Source organism: Oryctolagus cuniculus, chromosome 2, assembly GCF_051225735.1.
Source record: "Oryctolagus cuniculus isolate XC-2025 breed Fujian yellow rabbit chromosome 2, ASM5122573v1, whole genome shotgun sequence".
Classification (NCBI taxonomy): domain Eukaryota; kingdom Metazoa; phylum Chordata; class Mammalia; order Lagomorpha; family Leporidae; genus Oryctolagus; species Oryctolagus cuniculus.
This window is the reverse complement of record NC_142868.1, coordinates 123,328,305-123,352,414: the sequence shown is the minus strand read 5'-3', so window position 1 is coordinate 123,352,414 and position 24,110 is coordinate 123,328,305. Positions and strand designations below refer to the sequence as shown.

Below are 24,110 nucleotides of genomic sequence, written 5' to 3'. Positions count from 1 at the left end.
AGTATCAGCTTCATTCTCTTGAAACTTTTAGTCATAGGGGCTGGTGTTGTGGTACAGCAGGTTAAGCTGCTACTTGAGACACCACAAGAGTGCTGGTTTGAGTCCCAAATACTCTGCTTCCATTCCTCCTTCCTTTCCATAATGTGCCTGGGAAGGCGGCAGCAGATTTCCCAAGTATTGGGCCCCTGTCATTGACATGGAAGATGATGCAGTTTGTAGCTTCTGGCTTAGGCCTGGCCCAGATCTTGCTGTTGCAGCCATTTGGGGAGTGAACCAACAGATGGAAGAGCTCGCACTCACTCTCTGTCACTTTGCCTTTCAAGTAAATAAATAAATCTTTTTTAAAAAAAGTTTTAGTTACAATGTTCTCGTGTGTAATTCAGAGACCCCCCCACCCCAACACACACAAACACACACACACACACACACACACACACACACTCCTTCGTATCTCCCACTCTCCCCATAGTGGAATAATAACAAGTCTCCAAAACCATATTCAAATCAAGGTAGATTTATTGGCTGTCTCTGTTATACAATGAGGTGAAAACATCTCAATTTAGGACATTCAAAACCTTGCTTTGGCTTCCCATTGTAATGAAAGACCAACCCCAGGCACATAGGCTGACAATCAGTGGACAAGAGAAGCAAACTGCTGCTGGTTCACATGTCTATCATGATTCATTCCACAGTTTCAAGAAACTTTGGTTTGTTCTTTCATAGCATCTTCCTCTTTTCAAATTCCTTGAGAAAGAAAAAAGAGGGAGAATTGAGAGCAGATAAAAAGGTAAAAGATCCAAAGTACACTCATGGTCAAAATGATTCTAAAATCTATTATCTTTAGGATTCTTTGAACCAAATTACAGAAGTAAAATGTACCAGGAGAAGGGTACTTGAAGACAAAACAGCAGCTTTCAAATTAGTCTGTGTCAACTTGAATATAACTAAGCTAGACTCAGGGCTTCAACTTTATGTCTCCTAATCTCAGAAGCTGAGTGGAAGGCTCTAATTAATACTTTTTTCCTGCAGTATCATTATTAGGAGTTGTTAAACCTCACTGTGCTTATGCAAACCTGTATAAATGAACCCTAAACAGGTTTGCTTACATTCTCAGAGAATAAAACTACATACAGATTCAGTTAGAATCTGAACAAAATTCCAAGAACCTTAAAAATCCTCAAAACAAATATGTGCCTTAAATCAAGTATTGTTTAAGGAAATAATACCAAAAATCATAATTTTCTAGACTTTAACAATTAGAACAAGACAAAATGTATAGATGTCTACTGCCCCTTACTGGATTAAAATGGTAACACATTTTCAATGTGAATTTCAGCATTTGCTTTTCATTTCTTTTCCCCTACTTTCAAATAAAATATTTCTTCACACACTACTAATCACCTAGATTTCTTTCAAACACATGGCACACAGTATGTTCAAAACATTATGAGAAGTTTCAATAAAATAAGGAGTCCATTTTATTATTCCTAAGATAAGAGCAAAGATGATTGTACCAAATCAGGATTTTAAAATTCTCACTGAATATTGTTTCCTTCTGGGACAACAAGCTGTGCCTATTTTCAAAATGCTTTAGAAGCAGGGTTGTTGTTTTGATCATCTTTTTTTTTTTTTTTTTTTTTTTTTGTCAAGGCTTCAACCATCATAAAAATAAGGAGAGTCTTAAAAGATCACTCCAGGGACAGTTTCCAGGGACCCAGTATGGGCCCACACTGGCCATTTGGGCCCCTGTTAGAGCTCACCTTGTAGATGGTGGTTCCCAGCTGTGCAGGAGACATGCTGACCACAACTCCCGCGCTCTGCAGGGCAGAGATCTTCTCTTTAGCTCCGCCTTTTCCTCCAGCAATAATTGCCCCTGCATGACCCATTCTTCTGCCGGGAGGAGCAGTTAAGCCAGCAATGAAGGACACTACAGGCTTGGCATTTGGACCCTGGAGATAAAGTGGCATTTCAAACACTCTTAAGAAGTTGATAAAAACTGGAACTCAAACCCATGACTCTGCTGGTAAATGGTAAATGGTAAATGGTAAATGGTAAATGGGTTGAACTAGGAATCCTAAAAAAAAAAAAACAACACAAATATCAGACTATGACTGAAACCCCTACAGCATTTGCCCCTGGAATGTTGCAACCTCCCACGCAAACCCAGGAAAACAAACCTAAGGAAACTTTTATATCTGGTGAATATTAAACTGCAGCTTCACTGGCACAATCCGTTTTACAAGCATGTCAATCTTTCATTTGAAAAACAAAAGAGCAAATCTGAAAACATGTGAATAAGACTTGGATTAATAATTACTTAACACACTTCTGATTATTTTACTTCAACCTAATTTTGTGTCTTTATTCACTATTAGCTCAGCCTTAATAAATGTGCTAAAAAAAAAAAATGAGGCATAAAAGCATAAGGAAAAGACCCAGGACTCAGATTCAAATTTATTGACTAAAGCTGCATGACCTTGGACAAGATACAAGCAGATCTCTGCTTCCTCAGCATTGGAAAGAAATGGCTGAATGAGATTAATGGTGAAGAGCCTTTCCTACTCTGAATTTCTTGGTTTTAGTCAACAAAAATTAATTGTAATATACAACCTTTTTGTAAAGAAATATCACTGTACTAGATTCTGAAATTTTAAAAAATAGAGAAAAAAAAGAATTTCTGTGCTCAGTATTATATAGTTGAAGAAATGTTAAATATGTATATATTATTAATCAGTTATGAGATACCAAAAAGCAATATATGAATCTATTGTGAAGTTGCACAATGAATGCTAATACTATGATTGTAATAGGAGTCCAGAGGTAATAATGAATACAAGTAAAGCAGAGAGGCCTGGAGAAGGCAGAACCTGAACAAAGTGTGTAGAATGTGAAAGCTTTGATTCAGGCACTATCATCTTCCCCTAGATCAGGAGCTCTCAAATCATTTGGTCTGGGGATCCCTTACACTTATAAAGATTACTAAGGATCTGAAGGAGCTTTTGTTCATGCATAGATTATATCCGATATTTACTATATTAGAAATTAAATTTTATAAATTAGAAAACAAATTTTATAAATTTGTTAACTCATTTACAGATAACATTTTAAAACTATTAAAAACATTCTAATAAGAGTGGCATTTTAAAAATTACTTTTATAATTTTTGAATGTTTAATTTAATAAAGACAAAGAATATCTGCTGTTGTAGTCAATCTGTTATATTTTATTTTGGCTGAAGTATAAGAAGAAAATCTGGTTTCATACAGATACACAGCTAGAAACATTAAGTATTTTAATTGCCATTCAGATAATTGAGGATGTTCTTCTTGATACCACATGAACCTCTTCAAGTGGTAATTTCTCAAAGGTTAGATGCAATGTTGGAATCTGAAACCCATGGCAATAACTTTTTGTCCTCTGTTACTTTGAAATCCATTGGTCTTATACTTTGGATATTTTACCCATGATTTTGTAACATGCACTGGCAAACTGAAAAATATCAATTCATTGAGTTATGTAGATCTTCCAAATCTTGACAGATTTTATCATTCACTATCAACAAACCAGAGCCAACAGTATCACTGTCAACTCTAATTAGAAAAGTCATTAAATTGGGAGAAAACTGAGTTCAGGGTAGCAGATCCAAATTTTCCAAAACTTGACACCTCAAATTTTATCATTGGTAACAAATATTATCAGTTGTTTTCCTTGATATGACAGGTTCACATCATTCATTTCTTAGAAAAGTTCTATCAAACATCCAAGTCTGAATAACCACTCTGTCTGCCATCATTATTTCAAGCAAAACTGGTATCCATGAAAAAAGCATCTAAGTTACTTCAGCTTATAATTCTTAAGGCAAGAGAGCCTAACTTCCCATCTCATCACAAAACACTGACTTAATGGTCAAGACTTCATAAAATTAATAATTTTTATCAGTACATTAAATGAAATTGAGGGTTTTTTGTTTTCTTACTGCAGGTACACAGCAGTAAATGATCCTAGTGTGATTCCACTGCTCTGATTTCATGCAGGCTGCTGCATGGTCTGACACTGATTACTCTAGCCTCATCTCCTACTGTTGTTTTCTCCTTTTTATCTTCCATTAACCAGACTTCCCTACCTGTATGTGCCTCTGCTGAGAATCTTTTCTACTTTCCTGGATATCTAGACAATTTTTACTTTTTAAGACCTAGTTCAAGCCTCCTCTTCCCCATGAGCCTTTCCTGACTCTTCCTCCACACTCTGCACAAATGCCCTTATAGCTAATGATCTGATCTCTTTAGTGATCTTGCTGTCGTTTTACATGTTTCTACTATTACATTCAGTAAACTCTCTGTAACCTATTTCCCATGTGTTCCCCTACAAAACTTACATGGCGGGTGCCAGCACTGTGGTGTAGCAGGTAAAGCCACCACCTACAAGGACAGCATCCCATATAGGCATTGGTTCGAGTCCCAGCTGCTCTACTCCCAATCCAGCTCTCAGATATGGCCTAGGAAAGCAGTAGAAGGTGGCCCAAGTCCTTTAGCCCCTGCACCCATATGGGACCTGGGAAAGCTCCTGACTTCTGGCTTCAGATCTGCACCTCTCAGGCCGTTGAGGTCATTTGGGGAGTGAACCAGTGGATGGGAGACCCCTCTCTCTCTTTCTCTGTTTGCCTCTGCCTCTCTGTAACTCTGCCTTTCAGATAAATAAATAAATAAATCTTTAAAAAAAAAGTGCTAACGTGGGGATTATGTTCTCATTCATTTCTGTATGTGCAGCATGTACTATGGTATCTGCAGTTTAGAAATAAAAAGAAGACCTCACAGTCATTGATTCCTTCACTCATGGCCTCTGCATATTATATGAGAATCTCATGTTTGAGTGGCTGCAAAGAAACAAAATTATGACAAGCCTAGCATGTCAAACAAATTTATATTCTGTTCCACTGATGCAGAAGAATCACTGGCAGTTTTTTAAATGGAAAAAAATATAATTACACTATTGGAAAGTATAGCCTGAAAACAGGATATAAATAATGATAAGTTGAAAGTCCAAAAGCAGAAAGATCAGCAGAACAGTGTAAGGATAGTCGGAACATACACCCAGGAAGGACTGCTGGCTCTGTCCTGAACCCCTGCAATCTGCCTCCTGATCCTTTCACGATGTAATGGCACAGTCAGGCGAGCTCTGGCATGAATCCCACCCCTGGGTCATGTGCTGTCGTCCTACCACTGGCAAGACATTAGCCTTCCGGTGCCAGTTCCCTATTCCTGAAGAAAGGACAAAAAAATCTTGCCCTACAGGTCAAAATAAAGATTAAACAACTTCTGCAAATAATTACTATCATTAACAGTAACAGTGTGATAGCAGCAGGTAACATCTATCGAGTATCTGCTCCATGCCAGGTATCATGCCAAGTATTTTATATACTATGTAATCTGAACTGCTGAACCTAGAATTTTGTACTATAAAAAAAATTAGTCCAACTGGGATGAACCAGGAATAGGAAAACATGTGCCAAATTAAATAAAATTTCTATGTTTAGTTTTTCCAATAAATGTAAGCTATTCAAAAAGATTCAGAGTTGGGTCCAAATATACTTAAAATTCACTTTAACATAGTGAAAGTTCACATTAACTTAATTTTTTTTCCAAGAAGTTTTTAGTTAAACTTCAAATTTCACAACTTTTGTGATTGCAGGAGAATCTAATAAAATTTCACTCCTAACAACACACTTTATCCTTTCATTTGACATTTGATACCTACTGCATCAGAGAACTGGACTGAGCTCCAAGAAAAAGGATACCAGTTGCTATTCATAATACAACCTAGAGTGACAGTCAAATATTAATCATGCCTCGCAGAAGAACAATTAAAGGCAAGGGGAAAGGAAAACTGGCATATGAGATGGGATGAGACCTGGACCTGAGAAAGAAGGTTGGGTGCTATGCCAGGGACTGAACTACAATGCTAACCCTGGCCTTTATCTGACATGCAACGTGAAACACTGTCTGGTTTTAAAGAGGGACAAATGGCACCAAAGCCTGTATTTCAGAAGAGGTGATAATTCAGGTGATCATAAGGAGGATAGTCTGGGATGGATGGGGGAAACCAGTGGTGATATCAGGGAGGAGACTAGGAAGAAGGCCCTGATGAGGTAAGGGTCTCCCCCAGAGTAGATGGAAGATTTGCAGAAGGAGCCTTCAATCTAGATACACCACCAAGGTCACAGAGACAGATCTTGGTAAATAAGTGGAAATAGAGGATGAGAGAAACCAAAGACAGTTCTCAAGTTCCTGTCACAGGAAACTGCGTGAAATAAGACACAGTTTATATAAGATCATCATTCATACTTAAAGAATAGAGAAATAAAAAAACATCCAGGGAAGGATAGAGGAGGAAAACCAAGAGAAGAACCAACAGAATGAGAAGATGAAAAATGAATCCAGGGCACTAGTGACCTCTACAAAAACATATCAGGAGAGCAAGGAGATTCAACAGCAGCAAGCAGTTTGGTAAGAGTGCTAACAATATGGCAAGCACTACCTGGCTACACATTAACTCATTAAACTTCCAACACTTATAAAATTCAAAGACACAGATACTACTGTATTCCTATTCTGTCAGGGAGAAAACTGGAGGCATCAAGTTAAGAAACATTTCCAAGGTTTTATAACTTCTAGGCGGCAGAAAGAAGCCAGACTGCTAGTGAGGGGAAAGTTCAGTCACATCTTACGGAAGTTAGGGTTAACATCACCATAGAAGAAAATCACGTATTCGAAGTACCCCTTGAAAGTCCCCTAAAGCACAAATAAACATGCATTGTATCACATGAGAGGTGATATTCTTGGCTTCTTTTAACTCTCAGTATTCATTAATTTTCTATAACAGGGGCTGGCGCTGTAGCTTAGCAGGTAAAGCCACCACCTGCAGTGTCAGCATCCCCATGGGTACCGGTTCAAGTTCCGGATGCTCCTCTCCCTCTGCTATGGCTTGGGAAAGCAGTGGAGGATGGCCCAAGTGCTTGGGTCCCTGCATTCGCGTGGGAGACCCAGAAGAAGCTCCTGGTTCCTGGCTCCAGATCAGCCCAGCACCAGCCATTGCGGCTATTTGGGAAGTGAACCAATGGACAGAAGACCTCTCTTTCTACCTCTGCCTCTGGCTCTCTGTAACTCGATCTTTCAAACAAATAAATAAATCTTAAAAAAAAAGTTCTATAGCATTTAATTCACTCACTCCTCCATTTTTTCATAAGAACACAAGTTAGTTCCACTCTTACCTGGCTTCCTGGAGCTGCTTTTCCACTCATTCATAGGCATCAGAGAAACTCTAGAGATCACTACCATGTTGTTAACCACAGCTCTTGGATACAATGGCCAAAGCACACAGTCACTGTGTTGGTCATTACTGTGTCCTCTCTCTCTCCTCCCTCCTTTGCCCCAGAAAGGGCTTAATTCCCTTAAGCTAAGGAAAATTAGAAGCCTACTCCACACTATTTCTTTCCATTTAATCCTGAGAGAACGGCAAAAAGGAAAGCCCTCATCGATACAAACAGTCCAGCTCTCCTACACGATCTACAGGAGGAAGTGCCATTCTGCATGGGAAGACTGAAACTATAGGAGGCAAGAACCTGCAAATGTATACAAGAGACAAGATGTTTAGAAAGACAACTTAATTCCTTCTGCGACTGGAAGAAAGAACACCAACCACAGGTGCAATGGTAAGTCTGCAGGTCAAGTGGGCATTTTCAGGCTGATGGCCTGAATGGTCTCTGTTCAACAAAAGGCCAGCTTATCTACCACAAAGCACTGGGTAAAGCCTAGGGAGGAAGGTTCATAGCAGATAATAGTGACGGTAGGAAGAGGGGGAGAATTAGTCCACAAAGAATCCAGAATTTTCTGAGTGTCTGGTACAAAACTGCCAGCTCAAAAAATTTCAATTTTACCTTTGTTTTCTTGAAAAATTAATCCTTGGAGGGAAAAAAAAGCTTCTAAAGCAAATCTTTGATGTTATTCAACAGCAAAGAGCTGTATCTCTACAAACCAAACCCAGACTTACTGAATTATGTTGCTTCAAAAATTCTGCAGCATTTTCTTCTGCATTACCACCAATTTCACCAATCAGGATGATGCCTTCTGTAGTTGAATCATTTAGAAAGATTTCAAGGCAGTCAATAAAATTTGTTCCATTAAAAGGATCCCCTCCAATGCCTGAAAAAGTCAAAGAATAACAACACTAGCTGAAAATTTAAGGATGAATCATAGAATTTAGGTCAAGAAGTGTTTTTTCAACTAGTTTCTTATTTTGCCTATCCCTGCTCACTAATATTTTTTAACGTGTAACAAATCTTTTATCTTGCAAAAATCATAAATGCTACATTTATTTCTATTTGCAATATTAATAACATGTTAAATGGTAGTTGTCTCCTAAAATTCATACACTTTATTTTAGCTCCCTTTTCAAACCTCTTCTTTCCTATGAAATTATTCTCAGGTAACTCTTTAGAAATAAGCATTTTAAGAAAACACATGTTGGGGCCGGCGCTGTGGATCACTTGGTTAATCCTCCGCCTGCAGCACCGGCATCCCATATGGGTGCCAGGTTCTAGTCCCGGTTGCTCCTCTTCCAGTCCAGCTCTCTGCTGTGGCCCGGGAAGGCAGTGGAGGATGGCTCAAGTGCTTCGGCCCCTGCACCCACATGGGAGACCAGGAGAAAGCACCTGGCTCCTAGCTTCGGATCAGCGCAGCGCCGGCCGTGGTGGCCGTTTGGGGAGTGAAACAACAGAAGGAAGACCTTTCTCTCTGTCTCTCTCTCTCCCTGTCTAACTCTATCTGTCAAATAAAAAAAAAAAGAAAAAGAAAACTCATGTTTACGTTGCAAAGCTATGTTATACCAGAAGAAAGATTAAACATTTAACAAACTGTTTTGTACAAAGAAACTACTTAATAAAACATGTTGAAGAAAAAAATCCCCTAGTTTTAAGATATAAGTACCAGTAACAAGGTGAAAGGTACACTGACCACTCCGCTTCCTTTAGATCAGTAGTGTGGGAAAACCTTTTTTCCTACAAAGGGCCATCTACATATTTATTAACATCTTTTGTGGGCCACACAAAATTATCAACTTAAAAATCGGTCTGCTATATAGATTTATTGTATTTCTAGTCCTGCCTGTAGTTGCCTTCACAGGGCCATATCAAGTGATTTCACATGTCTTACACATGGGCCAAACATTCCCCACCCCTGCTTTAGATTTAGAATAAGAGCAGGTAATGACAGAGCCTGCAAACAGGGGCTCTAGAATAAGCACACACCATTTAAGAATGCGTACTTAGCCTGGATTCAAGTAAAAGTTCCCTATAGAGTAGCTAGCATTTTTTTTATTTTTAAATTATAAACTTATTGAGGGCAGGATTGATTTCTTACTTTTCAAAACTCCTCTAAAAACCAAAGCTGAGAAAGGGAAGTACCATTTATTATGTAACAGCCATGTGTAAAGTCCTGTCCTTTAGCACACGCTGGACCTGTCATTTCCTAATTCTCTCAGTCTCTCTGTGAGAAGGACTTTATAATTCTCCTTTTACAGATTACAAAATGAAGCTGGAGGCTGTAGCACTGTAAGTTAAGCCAATACTGGCATCCTACCCTGAGGTGCCTCTCCGAGTCCTGGCTATTCCACTTCTTATCCAGCTTTTGGTAATAACCCTGGGAAAGCAACAGATGAAGGCCCCAGTATTTGGGCCCCTGACACCCATGTGAGAGACCTGGGTAGAGTTCCTGGCTCCTGGCTTCAGGCTGGACCAACCATAGCCACTGTTGCCATCTGGGGAATGAACCACTGGACAGAAGACCTCTCAATCTCTCTCCCTGTGTCACTCTGCCTTCCAAATAAATAAAGCTTAAAAAAACAAAAAACCTGAAATTGGAGACCATGGAATTGGCCACTCTGAAATCCTTTCTTACTCCCCCCATCACACTACATTTTCTTGTGCCTAAAACCATGGTTTGCATGTACAAGCTAGGCTCAAGTAATGGTTTGAATAATTAATTGATGAATTTGGATTTTAATAAAAATATTCCAGGTCTATATTTTACAGATATTTCTTATAAAAATATATTTCTGAAAACCTGTAACACATATTCAAAGGATTTAAATGAATACATGTAAAAAAATTTGCCTGGCTTTTCATAACAAACAATGACATTATTTTAAAGTGTGAAAATATGCAAAAATTTTTATTTTTTTAAAGATTTATTTATTTGAAAGTCGGAGTTACAGACAGAGAAGAGAGACAGAGAGACCTCCATCCTGATTCACTCCCCAGACGGCCACAAAGGCAGGGACTGGGCCAGGCTAAAGACAGCAGCCAGGAATCAAGAGTTTCTTCCAGGTCTCTCCCACATGGGTAGCAGGGGTCCAAACACTTGAGCCATCTTCCATTGCTTTTTCCAGGCCATCAGCAGGGAGATGGATCAGAACAGGAGCAACTGGGACATGAACTGGCATCTGTATGGGATGCCAGCATCACAAGTGGCAGTTTAACCAGATAAGGCACAATGTTGGCCCATAGAATTTTATTTTTTAAAGAGGGAGGTACAAACCAAGTTTATAAAGCATTTAACCTTCTACAACTTCCATTATCTTACCAATAAGGCTATAATAGTACAACATTCCAGCTCAGTGCACCCCAGAGGGCTACCTTAAGAATGAGAGTGAACAGCAAAGAATTTAGTAACTGTGAAGCACTGACCATAATTACAATAACAACAATTCATGATATGAGGTATCATTTCTTCATAGAAACAAAATAAGCAATGTTCTAGGGCACCAAGGGTCTCCACAGGCCACACATCCCAAATGTTTATTCTTCAACCAAGAAATAAAATCTTAGACCATGATCGAGTCCTATGGTCTCTGATTCAGATTCAGTTTTGCTTCTGATCCAGCTCCCTAATAATGTGCCTGGGAGATGGCCCAAGTGTCTGGGTCCTTGCTACCCATGAAGGAGACACAGAAGGAGTTTCTGACTACTCCTCACTTTGGCCTGGCCCAGCCCTGGCTGTTGAGACCATTTGAGAAGTGAATCAGCACATAAAAGATTCTCTCTCTTTCTCTCTCAAGCTCTTTCAAATAAATTATTTTTAAAGATTTATTTACTATTTATTTGAAAGGCAGAGTTACAGAGAGAGACAGAGAGTCACAGAGAGAAATCTTCCATCCATTGGTTCATTCCTCAAATGGCCACAACAGTTGGGACTGGGCCAAGCTGAAGCCAGGAGCCAGGAGCTTCATCCTGGTCTCCCATGTGGGTGCAGGGGCCTAAGTACTTGGGCCATCTTCCACTGCATTACCAGGTGTACTAACAGGGAGCTGGATCAGAAGTGGAGCAGCTGAGACTGGAACTGGAGCCCATATGGGAAGCCAGCATTGTAGGTGGCAGCTTAGCCTATTACACCACACAATGCCAACCCCTCAAAAAAAACAAATCTTTTAAAAGAAAAATCTTGGACCATAAATCTTAAAAAAATACAAAAGCGCTTCATACCTAAGCAAATTCAATTTTAGATCCTAACAACTTTTTAATAAAATGGCATCAAAACCTCTTATAAACAAATTAATACTTATTACTATACTCATTCAATAAAGACATTATACTTTGATAAAATGATTATAGCAAAAATCCCTCACCAACACACAAAGACTGCCCCAATCCAACTTGTGTTGTTTGGTGAACTGCTTCATAAGTCAGGGTGCCGGATCTGGACACAATCCCTTAAAGGAAGAGAATTCAAACATATTACATTTTGATTTTACTACATAGACTATTGTAAGGTGAAATAACTTGGAAATACTTGGAGTAACAATATAAGTATACATGAAATTCACTCTATGATTTTCCCTCCAAATCAATTAATACCTTCAAATGATGAATAAAGAAGAAAAGGCTTAAGTAAAAGCAGGAAAGTTTTTAAAGTTAAACATAGGAAAAAGCATATTATTAAAGTTATTTTATAAAAAAGCTATAGTAACTATAACTAAATAACCATAATTAAAAATAAATGCAAAAAAAACCTAAATCACCTCTTCAGAGAATCTTTTCTGTGAAGGGGTTAATATCAATATGAACTTGGTAAGTACAATACAGCGTAGGGTCTCAGAACATCACAGATGAGAATTTAGGTACTCAAACTATTAAACCATCAAAACTGGCCATCAGTCACATTCAGATATGCTACCTACCATCTCTACAACTATTTTTCCAATAATTTTCAATCAATATATATATTTTTAAATCAATATAAGGAAAACTGGAGAATAAGGTCAAGTTCCTTCTCAGTGCCTTCCTCCCATCCACATCCTGTCTCCTCAATATAACCTCCCTCCCTCCCCACAGGTAACCTATCTCTGAGAACATTAGGTAGGTAACTACTACTACCTATGTACTTGCTGTATTCCTATCAAAATCCCAGTAAGAGTTTTTATAGATATGGACATATATCCAACAAAGTACTAGCATCTAGACTACATAAAGAACTTTCATAAACAGTTTTCTAAAAAAAGCAAATAATCCAATTAGAGCAGGAATAGAAAAGGCAAGGGGGGGGGTGTCAGCATTTCACTGAAGATAATATACAGATGAGAAATAAGCAGGAGAAAAGATCACTATCATTAACGTTTAGAAAAGTACAAATTAAAACCACAATGCAATGTCACTAAACATTTATCAAAATGGCTAGAATAAAAATTAATGATAACACCAAATGCTGCTGAGGATGAAGAAACTGAATCACTGAACAGTCCCAAACTAGAAACAACCCAGAAGTGTTTCAGCAGGTGAGTGGTCAATTAAAGTATGTTATGTTCATACCACAAGACTATTCAGCAATAAAGATGAATGAACTATTGATAAACACAACAACCTAAATGAACTAGAGATTTATTCTGAGTATAAACAGGCAATTGAAGAAAAGATTATTGGTTGTTAGGAATTAAGAAGTAGGGCAGCAACAGGACAAAAGTAAGTGTAGCTATAGAATAGCAACATGAAAGATCCTTCTGGTGATAGAAAAGTTCTCTACATTAACTATATCAACATCAATATTAGCTATGACATTGTACTACAGTTTTGCAAGATATAACCACTGGGACAAACTGGAAAAAAAGGGAACTGTATTTTTCTTTCTTTTTTCATTTAAAAAGGCAGAGAGAGAGGAGAGACAGAGAGGGAGAACTTCCATTCACTGGCTCACTCCCCAACAGCCATAATAGCCAGGGCTGGGCCAGGCCAAAGCCAGAAGCCAGGAGCTTCATCCTGGTCTCCTTGGGTGGCAGGGTTGCAAATACTTGAGCCACCTTCCACTTTTTCCCAGGCCATTAGCATGGAGCTGGACTGGGAATGGAGCAGCCGGGACTCAAACTGGTGCCCACATGAGATGTTGGCATCACAAGAAGAGGCTTTACCACAATGCAGCCCCAGCTATGCAATTTATGAGCTGTCATTAAGAAAAATTAGAAAGCCACTCACTGTCATTTTGCTTTACATTACAATAGGTGTCATTCAAAAATGCCCAAGGGACTCTTTCTACCCAGCAAACTCTTCCTTTCCCAAAATTCTTAGCAATTCAACAAGCTACCAAGAATATTAGCATTAGTATCAAAATAGGAATAGCTGGCACAGATAACCATCGCTCTCTCCTTAACATCTCAAAAACCTTTTGGTATCACAAATTTTATTTTAAGTGAATATTAAAATTTTAAAATGTCCTTTCTTGGGGCCAGTGTTGTGGCATAGCAGGGAACCCATATGGGCACCAGTTCAAATTCCAGCTGCTCCACTTCTGATCCTCTTCTGATCCAGCCCCTGCTCATGGCCTGGGAAAAGCAGCAGAGTACTTGGAACCCTGACATCCACGTGGGAGACACAGATGAAGCTTCTGGCTCCTGGCTTCAGCCTGGCCCAGCATTAGCTTTTGTAGCCATCTTGGGAGTGAACCAGCAGATGGAAGATCTCCCTCTCTGTCTCTCCCTCTCTCTCTGTACTCTCAGTTTCAAATAAATAAATAAATCTTTAAAAAAGAAAAAAAGTCCTTTCTCAAAAAAGGGAAAAGCAGCCTCTCAGAAAACTGTCTCGATGTGCTATGGTCATTCCCACAGCTAAGGTCTAAAGCACTAACCAGAAACTTTTATTTTTTATGTTTATGGGCACCTTAGAAGGCAGGGCATTGATCAGAAAGGCAACTCAGCCTACAGAACCCCTACTTCTACATTCACCTCAAGACTATATTAGTAGCCATTCGAAGCAGACCAACTAGTATATGGAATATTCAAATGTGTACAGGGGCTTCTGTGACAATGTAGATCAACAATATGGATGTGCTGACCTATGGAGTTCCCTGCAACCTCTCTCACATGTGAACTTATCAAGTACTCTACTTGCAGCAGAGCTGTCAGCTCTAAGACATTACCAATAAATAAAAATCATGACCTGTATTCATGACCTAATTCTGTAAACTATATGAGTGACATTCATCCCCTCTGATGAATACTCCCACTTAGTATTAGCAGCTATGGGTTATAAAGAGAAAAAAAAAAACTGTAACCACCTAGCATTATAAAGACAGTATAGTTTAGTGAAGGGTCTAAAAAGAACAGGCATACCATGCCTAACTTTGAAATGTAAATTTGGCTTCTCTCTTGAGAATTAACCAAGTAGAAGTAAAATTTTTCTAAAACATTTTCACAAGAAATAAGAAAGTAAAGTAACTTTTAGACAGGACACAGTAAGACTACCAATAAAGATATTCACAAGGACATATGATCTAACAAAGGACTTATATCCAGAATATTTACAGAATTCCTATATTCAATAATAAAAAGACAGTACTCCTATGTTCAACAATAGAAAGACAAACAACCCAATAAAAAATAGGCAAAATCTTGTACAGATACTTCATAAATTGGTAGAATTATTAAGTGCTTCCCAGAATATAAAAACAGATTCATGAAAAACATCCCCTTATAAATTCTACTAAAGTTAACTTAAAATAAATTTTATTTGTATATTCACAAATTCTCCTTATAAGTTTTGAGAGTTTAAAGTAAATAATTTTTTTTAATCTATAAGAAAGTAACAAACTCACCAATTCTTCCTTTCTTGTGAATATGGCCAGGCATGATGCCAATTTTGCATTCTCCAGGCTGGAAGAAAATCAATCATAGTTTTAGGAAGGTAAAAAAAAAAAAAAAAAAAGAAAGAAAGAAAAAGAAAAACTCAAAGGCCATACACACAAATACACTTGGAATGATTCAAAGCTGTTTGGCCTGTTGTTCCTGTCCCTTTCTGCACTCACATTGATAACTCCAGGGCAGTTTGGCCCGATTAGCCTCGTCTTTGCTTGGCGCAGCAGTTTGTGCTTGACTCGGACCATGTCCTGCTGTGGGATGCCTTCAGTGATGCACACAACCAACGGCATTTCTGCCTCAATGGCTTCATCAATGGCGGCAGCGGCAAAAGGAGGAGGGACATAAATGACAGAAGCTGTTGCTCCTGTCTGTTCTTTGGCCTGAAATAGTAACCAGGAAACATTTCGTTGGTTGGGTCGTAAACATTATAAAATAAAATAAACAATATGACTCTAATAACGTCTTGGGATCAGGAAAGGAGAGCAGTCAGGAGGCACATAATGTGCTCATTCCTCCCATGCTCAAGCTCACTGCACAGTTAGAAAATACAATCAAGCTGAGCCTCTTCTCTGCTCCATTTTGAATATTACTATGAATTAAGAGGCTGATGACGGCTTGTCAGTAAACCTGAAATACTGCCAGATTTACATTTGTGTCCACTCATTCCTGTGGCATGCTCATTTTTTCTGTCAAACAGACTAAGACACTATACAACCAAGACACTGAACCACCAATCCAGTACCAAAAACCCTACAACTGCCCAAGTGAACAAGGGACAGTGACAGATCCCCAAGTGTTGAAAACTTGGCTCTCAAATATCTGTTTAAAAATATATCATAGGGGCCGGCACTATGGCGTAGCAAGTATAGCCACCGCCTGCAGTGCCAGCATCCCATATGGGCACTGGTTCGAATTCCCGGCTGCTCTACTTCCTATCCAGCTCTCTGCTATGGCCTGGGAAAGCAGTAGAAGATGGCCTAAATCCTTGGGCCCCTGCACCCACGTGGGAGACCCAGAAGAAGCTCGTGGCTCCTGGCTTCGGATCGGTGCAGTTCCGGCCATTGTGGCCGCAGCGGCCATTGGAGGGTGAACCAACGGATCAAAGAAGCATCAGACTCCACTATAATAACCCATCACAATGCAGAGCACTTAAAGACCATCAGTTTGAGTGCTGTTCTCGCTGTAGACATAAACCTGCATTTGGTCTCAACATATTCTCCTCGTATATAATCTGATCTGATGTATCCACCAATCTGTATGAATGGCTATGTCTTTTTTACCATATGGAACACTCCTTGAAGTTTTTTTTTGTTTTGTTTTGTTTTTTGACAGGCAGAGTGGACAGTGAGAGAGAGAGACAGAGAGAAAGGTCTTCCTTTTGCCATTGGTTCACTCTCCAATGGCCACCGCAGCTGGCGCGCTGCGGCCGGCACACCACGCTGATCCCAAGGCAGGAGCCAGGTGCTTTTCCTGGTCTCCCATGTGGGTGCAGGGCCCAAGCACTTGGGCCATCCTCCACTGCACTCCCGGGCCACAGCAGAGAGCTGGCCTGGAAGAGGGGCAACCGGGACAGAATCCGGCACCCTGACCAGGACTAGAACCCGGTGTGCCGGCGCCACAGGTGGAGGATTAGCCTATTGAGCTGCGGCACCGGCCATGAAGTTACTCTTGAAGAGCAGCAGCACCTATTCCATAATAAGCCCTGTAAGAGGACTCAATTAAAGCATCAACACAATCCGGAATGCTTAGGATCTATGTTTTACAAGTCAGATGCCAAGGCCAAGAGATATTAAATAACTGCGTAAGATCACATAGTTAGGAATTTGCACAGCCAAGATTTACATACAAGTGTATCTGATTGCAAAGTATCCACTCTTGTCATTTAGAGGCTGCCTCCCCATAAACACTACAAACATAACTCAATCAAGGTAAAAGTCAAATGTTTTGGAATATACAGTTACAACGAGAAGAAAGGACAGAGGTAAGACAGTGTCTGAGAATCACTGCCGAATGATGGCCCGCATCCCCCGACTGAGCAGCTTTCTTTAGCACATCCCTAGCAGAAAGAGGTATCTGGACAGTGACAGAATAAAGTCAAAGGACACTGACAGATCATCCACAAATGATGGGGGTTAAAAATTATTTTTCAAAAACTCTGTTCAGCGCAGGCATTGTGGTGTAGCAGGTCAAGTCACCTCTCGAGATGCTTGCATCCCTTGTAGGAGTGCCTCAGATGGCGTGCCACCTTCCCAAGAATGGGCATCCTGAGGCAGCAGAGGATGGCCCAAGTTCATGGGTTCCTGCCACCCATGTGGAAGACCTAGATGAAGTTCCTGGCTCCTGGCTTTGTCCTGGCCCCTGGTTGTTATAGGCATTTGGGAAATGAACCAGGGGATGGAAGACTTTCTCTCTCTCTCTCTCTTTTTGTTTGTCTCAAATAAATAAATAAATAAATAAATCTTAACAAAGAAAAAAATCTGCTCAAGATGATGATAGAGGGGAACAAAAAAATTAAAAACTAAGAACCAGGCCAGTGCCGCAGCTCAATAGGCTAATCCTCCACCTGCGGCGCTGGCACCCCGGGTTCTAGTCCCGGTCGGAGCATCGGGTTCTAGTCCCGGTTGCTCCCCTTCCAGTACAGCTCTCTGCTGTGGCCCGGGAGGGCAGTGGAGGATGGCCCAGGTCCTTGGGCCCTGCACCCGCACGGGAGACAAGAAGCACCTGGCTCCTGGCTTCGGATCAGCGCGGTGTGCCAGCCGCAGCAGCCATTGGGGGGTGAACCAATGGCAAAAGGAAGATCTCTCTGTGTCTCTCTCTCTCACTGTCCACTCTGCCTGTCCAAATAAAAAAAAAAAAAAACAAAAAAAACTAAGAACCAAAAGTAGACCATAGGCGTGTGTGTATCCTATTAAAAAAATACATCCTACAGTTCTCTACCTGTTAAGTGCTACAAATACTACCAGAAGCTCAACTGTGACAAGTACTGTATGCTAGCTGGGAAATCATGCTAAATAAAAGGATTCCATCCTACTAACTCAGAGAGTTCTCTGTAAGTTGAACAGGTAAGAAATAAATAGTGTCTGTCAAAGAACTTAACAGGATATTTCAAATGCTACATCTATTTGTGTCACTATAAATAATAAATGAATGGTATATCAACAAAATTTCCTTTAAAACAAAGCCAAAGAGGCTGGTGTTGTGGCATAACAAGTAAAGCCACCACTTGTGACACTGGCATCCCATAGGGGCACTGGTTCGAGTCCTGCATGCTCCACTTCTGATCCAGCTCCCTGCTGATGGCATGGGAAAGCAGTGGAGGAAGGCCCAAGTTCTTGGGCCCCTGAATCCAAATGGGAGTTCTAGAAGACGCTCTTGGCTCCTAGCTTCAGTCTATCCAGCCCTGGCCACTGTGGCCATCTGGGACGCGAACCAGTGGATGGAAGATCGATCTCTCTCTCCGTCTCTCCCTCTCTCTGTAACTATGCCTTTCAAATAAATTTTTTTAAAAAATCTTTAAAAAAAAGAAAAAAATAACTCGTAACAAGACAAGACTATGAACAGGAATTATGAAATATCTCCTATTTTTGAGGTCATAAAGTCAGCCATGAGAGAACTTAAAAGAGGGGCCGGTGTTGTAACATAATGAGTTAAGCCACCACCTGCAATGCCAGCATCCCATGTGGGCACTGGATGGTATCCCAGCTGCTTCACTTCCAATCTAGCTCCATGCTAATGACCTGGAAAAGTAGGAAAAGATGATCCAAGTGTCTGGGCCCCTGCTGCCCACACAGGAGACAAGGATAAAGCTCCTGACTCCTGGCTTCAGCCTGATCCAGCCCTGGCCATTGCAGCCATCTGGGGAGTGAGTCAAAGGATAGAAGTTCTCTCTTTCTCTTCCTCTCTAACTCTTTCAAATAAATAAATAAGATTTTTATTTTAAAACATAGTTTACAGAACTTAAGGGAAGAAAAGCTTTAACAATTTAAAGCAAAAAAGAGTTTAAATGATTCCTCTACAGAACATATGATTTGTAACATTTTTTTTTAAACTTTTTTACTTTTTAAAACAGTACACTTGCCGGTGCCGCGGCTCACTAGGCTAATCCTCCGCCTTGTGGTGCCGGCACACCGGGTTCTAGTCCTGGTCAGGGCGCCGGATTCTGTCCCGGTTGCCCCTCTTCCAGACCAGCTCTCTGCTGTGGCCAGGGAGTGCAGTGGAGGATGGCCCAAGTCCTTGGGCCCTGCACCCCATGGGAGACCAGGAGAAGCACCTGGCTCCTGCCTTGGGATCAGTGTGGTGTGCCGGCCATAGTGCGCAGGCCACAGCTGAACCAACAGAAAAGACCTTTCTCTCTGTCTCTCTCTCTCACTGTCTACTCTGCCTGTCAAAAAAAAAAAAAAAAAAAAAAGAGAGTCACAGCAAAGAAGTTTAAATTAAAAATCATTTAAAAAGTATTATCAAGAAATCAGAAATTCAGAATAGAAACTGGGACCCTGTGATTCGTCATTTCGTATGCAAAGGACCACACTATTTATTCTGAGCCGTCCTGAGTCTAGCACTTTCGAGTTGTGAGATCACTGGTGAGATCCTCAATTTCTCTGCACTGGCAGCACTCTTGTCTTGAGAAGGAAGATGACAGGGGCCAGCATTGTGGAAGAGCAGGTTAAGCTACCATCTACAATGCTGGCATCCCATGTGGGTACCTGTTGAAGTCCTGGATGTTCCACTTCTGATCCAGCTCCCAGCTAATGAACCTGGGAAAGCAGCCGAAGAAGGCTGAGCCCCTGCTACATACATGGGAGACCCAAATGAAGCCTGTACCAGTCCTCTCTCTCTCCTGTCTCTCCCTCTCTCTATAACTCTGCCTTTAAAATAAAATAAGTCTTCAAAAAAAAAAGGGAGTGGGGGTGGGGGTTTGACAACAGCACTACTTCAAAGGGTTGTAGCAAGGCATGAATAGGACAATGCGTACAAAGCACCTAGCATAGTCCTGCCACACGATCCATAACCAGGAATAGTTAGGGGGTAGCTGCTGACATCCAGAAGAAGAAATGTAAAGAAAATATAACAAGGCAAAAAGAAGCCAGTCATAGCACTTCTTACCTTAATAGTTGATGCATGCCTATAAACAAAAATGACATTCTCATTTTTACTACAATTCTGATTTCTCTAGGTTATTAGATTTTCAAATAGCAAATAGTGACTCCTCCAAAAGGGACAAAATTAAGATCTCTACTCAAAGAAAGCTCACTTTTCCCCTTCATCCCTTGCCAAACTCAGGTGCCATTAATTACCTCCTTCACAGTATTAAAGACAGGTAAGCCCAGATGTGTCTTGCCTCCTTTCCCTGGAGTAGTTCCTCCAACGAGTTTGGTGCCATATTCCAATGCCTGCTGGCTATGGAAGGTGCCCTGAGGGGGAAAACACACAAGATTCATAAGAAAAGGCAGACTTAGATGCCAAGAGCTGAAAAGGCAATCTTAGCCACTTAGGAAAAGAAAAACAAATGGTTAAGTATTCCCAGACAATAAGGTCTATCTAGCATATTCATCAACTTACTAAACACAGTTTCAAACCTTAAAGCAAATCGGGCTTCTGCAAAGCCAAACTATGAAAAATGGTCTCTTTTTATTCTGTTTTCAAACTTGGCTGATGATACTCTGGTATTTACTTGAAAGAACATCCCCTTTTCTTTATTCCTAAAGTCCCCATGTCCACACCCTTCTCTTTGTCCAGTTTAAAATCTGTGGTCAAGAGGCCAGAGCTGTGGCATAGTGGGTAAACCACCGCCTGCAATGCTGGCATCTTATCTGGGTGCCCATTTGAGTCCTGGCTGCTCCACTTCTGATACAGCTCTCTCCTATGCCTTGGGAAAGCAGTGGAAGATGGCCCAAATCCTTAGGCCTCTGCACCCACATGGGAGACCCAGAAGAAGCTCCTGGCCTTGGATCAGCAATTGTTTCAGCAATTGTGGCCATTTGAGGAGTGAACCAGAAGATGGAAGACCTCTCTCTCTCTCTCCCCCTGTTTCTCTATAACTCTGCCCTTCAAATAAATAAATAAACCTTAAAAATAAAAAAAAATAAAAAATCTGTGGTCAATCATTATACTCACACAACAATCTTGGATCTCTCTCACTTGAAACTACACATGTAACAAAACCAAAAACTTAGCTAAATCCAATTTGCTACCTACTCTAAGACTTCACTTGTGCAGCCAAACACTACCAAAAAGAAAAAAAAAAAATGCTGACTTGTCTCACTTTAAATTACTGATCACTAAGTGATCCTTTTGTTCATTCAAAGCTCTCTTTCAATCTAGTCACTTTAAGTGAGCCTTTAATGCCACCCAGCCAACATCCACTATTCCCCTACCCATTCACTCTCCCCTCAACTACAACTTTATAGACAATATGGACATGATTTTTTTTTTGGGGGGGGGAGTTATAGGAGATCACCCTATAACTCGTAGGCTATTTAAAAGCATTCCTAGCCAGCGCCGCAGCTCACTAGGCTAATCCTCTGCCTTGCGGCGCCGGCACACCGGGTTCTAGTCCCGGTAGGGGCACCGGATTCTGTCCCGGTTGCCCCTCTTCCAGGCCAGCTCTCTGCTGTGGCCCGGGAGTGCAGTGGAGGATGGCCCAAGTCCTTGGGCCCTGCACCCCATGGGAGACCAGGAGAAGCACCTGGCTCCTGCCTTGGGATCAGCGTGGTGCACCGGCCGCAGCACGCCGGCCGTGGTGGCCATTGGAGGGTGAACCAACGGCAAAAGGAAGACCTTTCTCTCTGTCTCTCTCTCACTGTCCACTCTGCCTGTCAAAAAAATTTAAAAAAAAAAAAAAAAAAAAGGTATTCCTGGCCTCTACTAATTAGATGCCAGGACAACATCCTCCCCTCCACCCATCATATTGTAATAATCAAAAATGCCTGTAGGGATTAGGATTTTCTTTTCTTTTTTGCTAAGATTCCGAGGCTCTACTTCCTTTAGTTTTCCTCTGCTTTCTCTCTCCCCAGACTTCTATTTTCTCTAAAATTCATGCCCTTAGTTATGTCACTCTCATCATAGCAATAAATGTCACCCATAAGGTAACCCCTCCTACGACTTTTGCTTTGCACTCTATACTTACACTGCCAACTGCCCACCTGAAATCTTCACTTGGAGAAGTAGTAGGCATCCTCAATTTAACACGTTCCAAACCTGAGTTTGGAACATGGCCCTGTCCATGCCCCTCTACAGTCTACCCCACCTCAGTTAAAAACAACCCCACTCTACAGCTGTGAAGACCAAAAATACTGAAGTCACCCTAGATTCTTGTTTCTTATATCCCACATCTGATCCACTAGCAAATTTTGTTGCTCTACCTTCAAACCATAAACAACAACTTCTCCCCTTTCCACTGCCAAGACCTTGATCTAAGTCACCAAAACTCTTCAGGGATTATTGTCCATGCTCACTTTCAATCTTTTCTCCACAGTGGCCTCAGAACTTCCCGGGATAGCAGGAAAAGCCTGCTTCATGGCCTCGCTTAGCCCTTTGCATCAAATGCAGTTCCTTAGACACCTACTTGGTTCATCTCTCTATCTCCTTTAGATCTTGACTCAGAGGTTAGGACTTCTCTGATCACCTAACGTAAAAGTCCTCTTTCTTACATCCCAACCACCACAATTTTACACACATAACCAAATCTTCCTTTATCTCATTTATTTTTTCCACAGTAATTATACTTCTAATAAACCACATAATTCATGCATGGATTTTATCGATATATTTTCCCCCTCACTAAAATCCAATTCCATGAAGACAGGCACTTCTATTTTGTCCATTATGATATGGCATCTAAATCAACACATTGCATAAAGTAGGCATACAATGAATACTTGTTGAAAAAAATGAATGGAGTTATATGGTCACTCTACAGGGACCCAAAAATGCTGTCCCAAGTATTCAAGTTCTATTAAAGGTATAAGTAAAAATGAGAATGTTTACCAACATAACAGAGACATTGCTGCAACTTTTACTGTATTTTACCAAAGCACTGATCCACATCAGATGAGAATTAAAAACAAACACCTAAACTGGTCTTTAATCCATATACTTTGAGAAACACTGCCCTTGTCTACACTGCCAGATACATTCAAACAGACCGATTTTTTTTTAGTCTTAATGTAGTGCTAAACAAGGATATCATTTCCATTCAAAATAAGCTTATTTTTCTGGGGCCAGCACACCGGTTCTACTCCCAGCTACTCCTCTTCCAATCCAGCTCTCTGTTGTGGCCTGGGAAAGCAGTAGGAGATGGCCCTAATTGTTGGGCCCCTGCACTCATGTGGGAGGCAGCTGGCTCCTGGCTTTGGATCAGTGCAGCTCCGGCCACAGCGGCCATCTGGGGAGTGAACCAACAGACGGAAGACCTTTCTCTCTGTCTTTCCCTCTCACTGTCTGTAACTCTACCTCTCAAATAAATAAATAAAATCTTTAAAAAAAATAAGCTTATTTTTCTTAGTTCTCCCATGATCATCAGCCAGTGCAGTTATGACTAGAAATAATTTTAGCAACTCATAAAAGCCAGTAAGAGAAATTAGATGGCACCCATTAGAAATCTGCACTGCTGGAGTTTACTCTAAATGTAAGTATTCCTCATTCACATGTGGAACAATGTGTGCACTGAAAAGAGAACTAATAAGATAAAATGAAAATTTAGAAGTAAACTCTAAATTTCAGACTTCATAATAAACTCCATAGTAACAATCTAAATCAACAAATCTAACAATTAAAGCCTTTGACTAGTTTAAAAAAATCAGGAAAAGTGATTGCTGGTAGCTGAAAGACACTGAAACCAATCTTAGATTTAAACATTTAGACAAACCACCACCTAATTTAGGAAGCAGGGACAATTCAAAATAGTACTTATACCATGGACAAAGGTTCTCACAAAAAAG

At 40.5% G+C, this 24,110-nt stretch overlaps 1 protein-coding gene across 1 annotated transcript in view; it reads right to left on the bottom strand.

Moving 5' to 3' along the window:
* Window positions 1–498: 498 nt before the first annotated feature.
* Window positions 499–24,110, bottom strand: part of SUCLG1 (succinate-CoA ligase GDP/ADP-forming subunit alpha) — a 31,992-nt gene continuing 8,380 nt past the window's right edge. The window contains exons 3-9 of the mRNA XM_002709684.5: window positions 20,466–20,582; window positions 15,339–15,551; window positions 15,129–15,186; window positions 11,677–11,760; window positions 8,047–8,198; window positions 1,761–1,949; window positions 499–744 (exon numbers count right to left, since the gene is read on the bottom strand). Coding sequence (XP_002709730.2) covers window positions 718–744; window positions 1,761–1,949; window positions 8,047–8,198; window positions 11,677–11,760; window positions 15,129–15,186; window positions 15,339–15,551; window positions 20,466–20,582 — 840 coding nt within the window. The 3' untranslated portion in view covers window positions 499–717. The remainder of the gene's footprint in view (window positions 745–1,760; window positions 1,950–8,046; window positions 8,199–11,676; window positions 11,761–15,128; window positions 15,187–15,338; window positions 15,552–20,465; window positions 20,583–24,110) is intronic.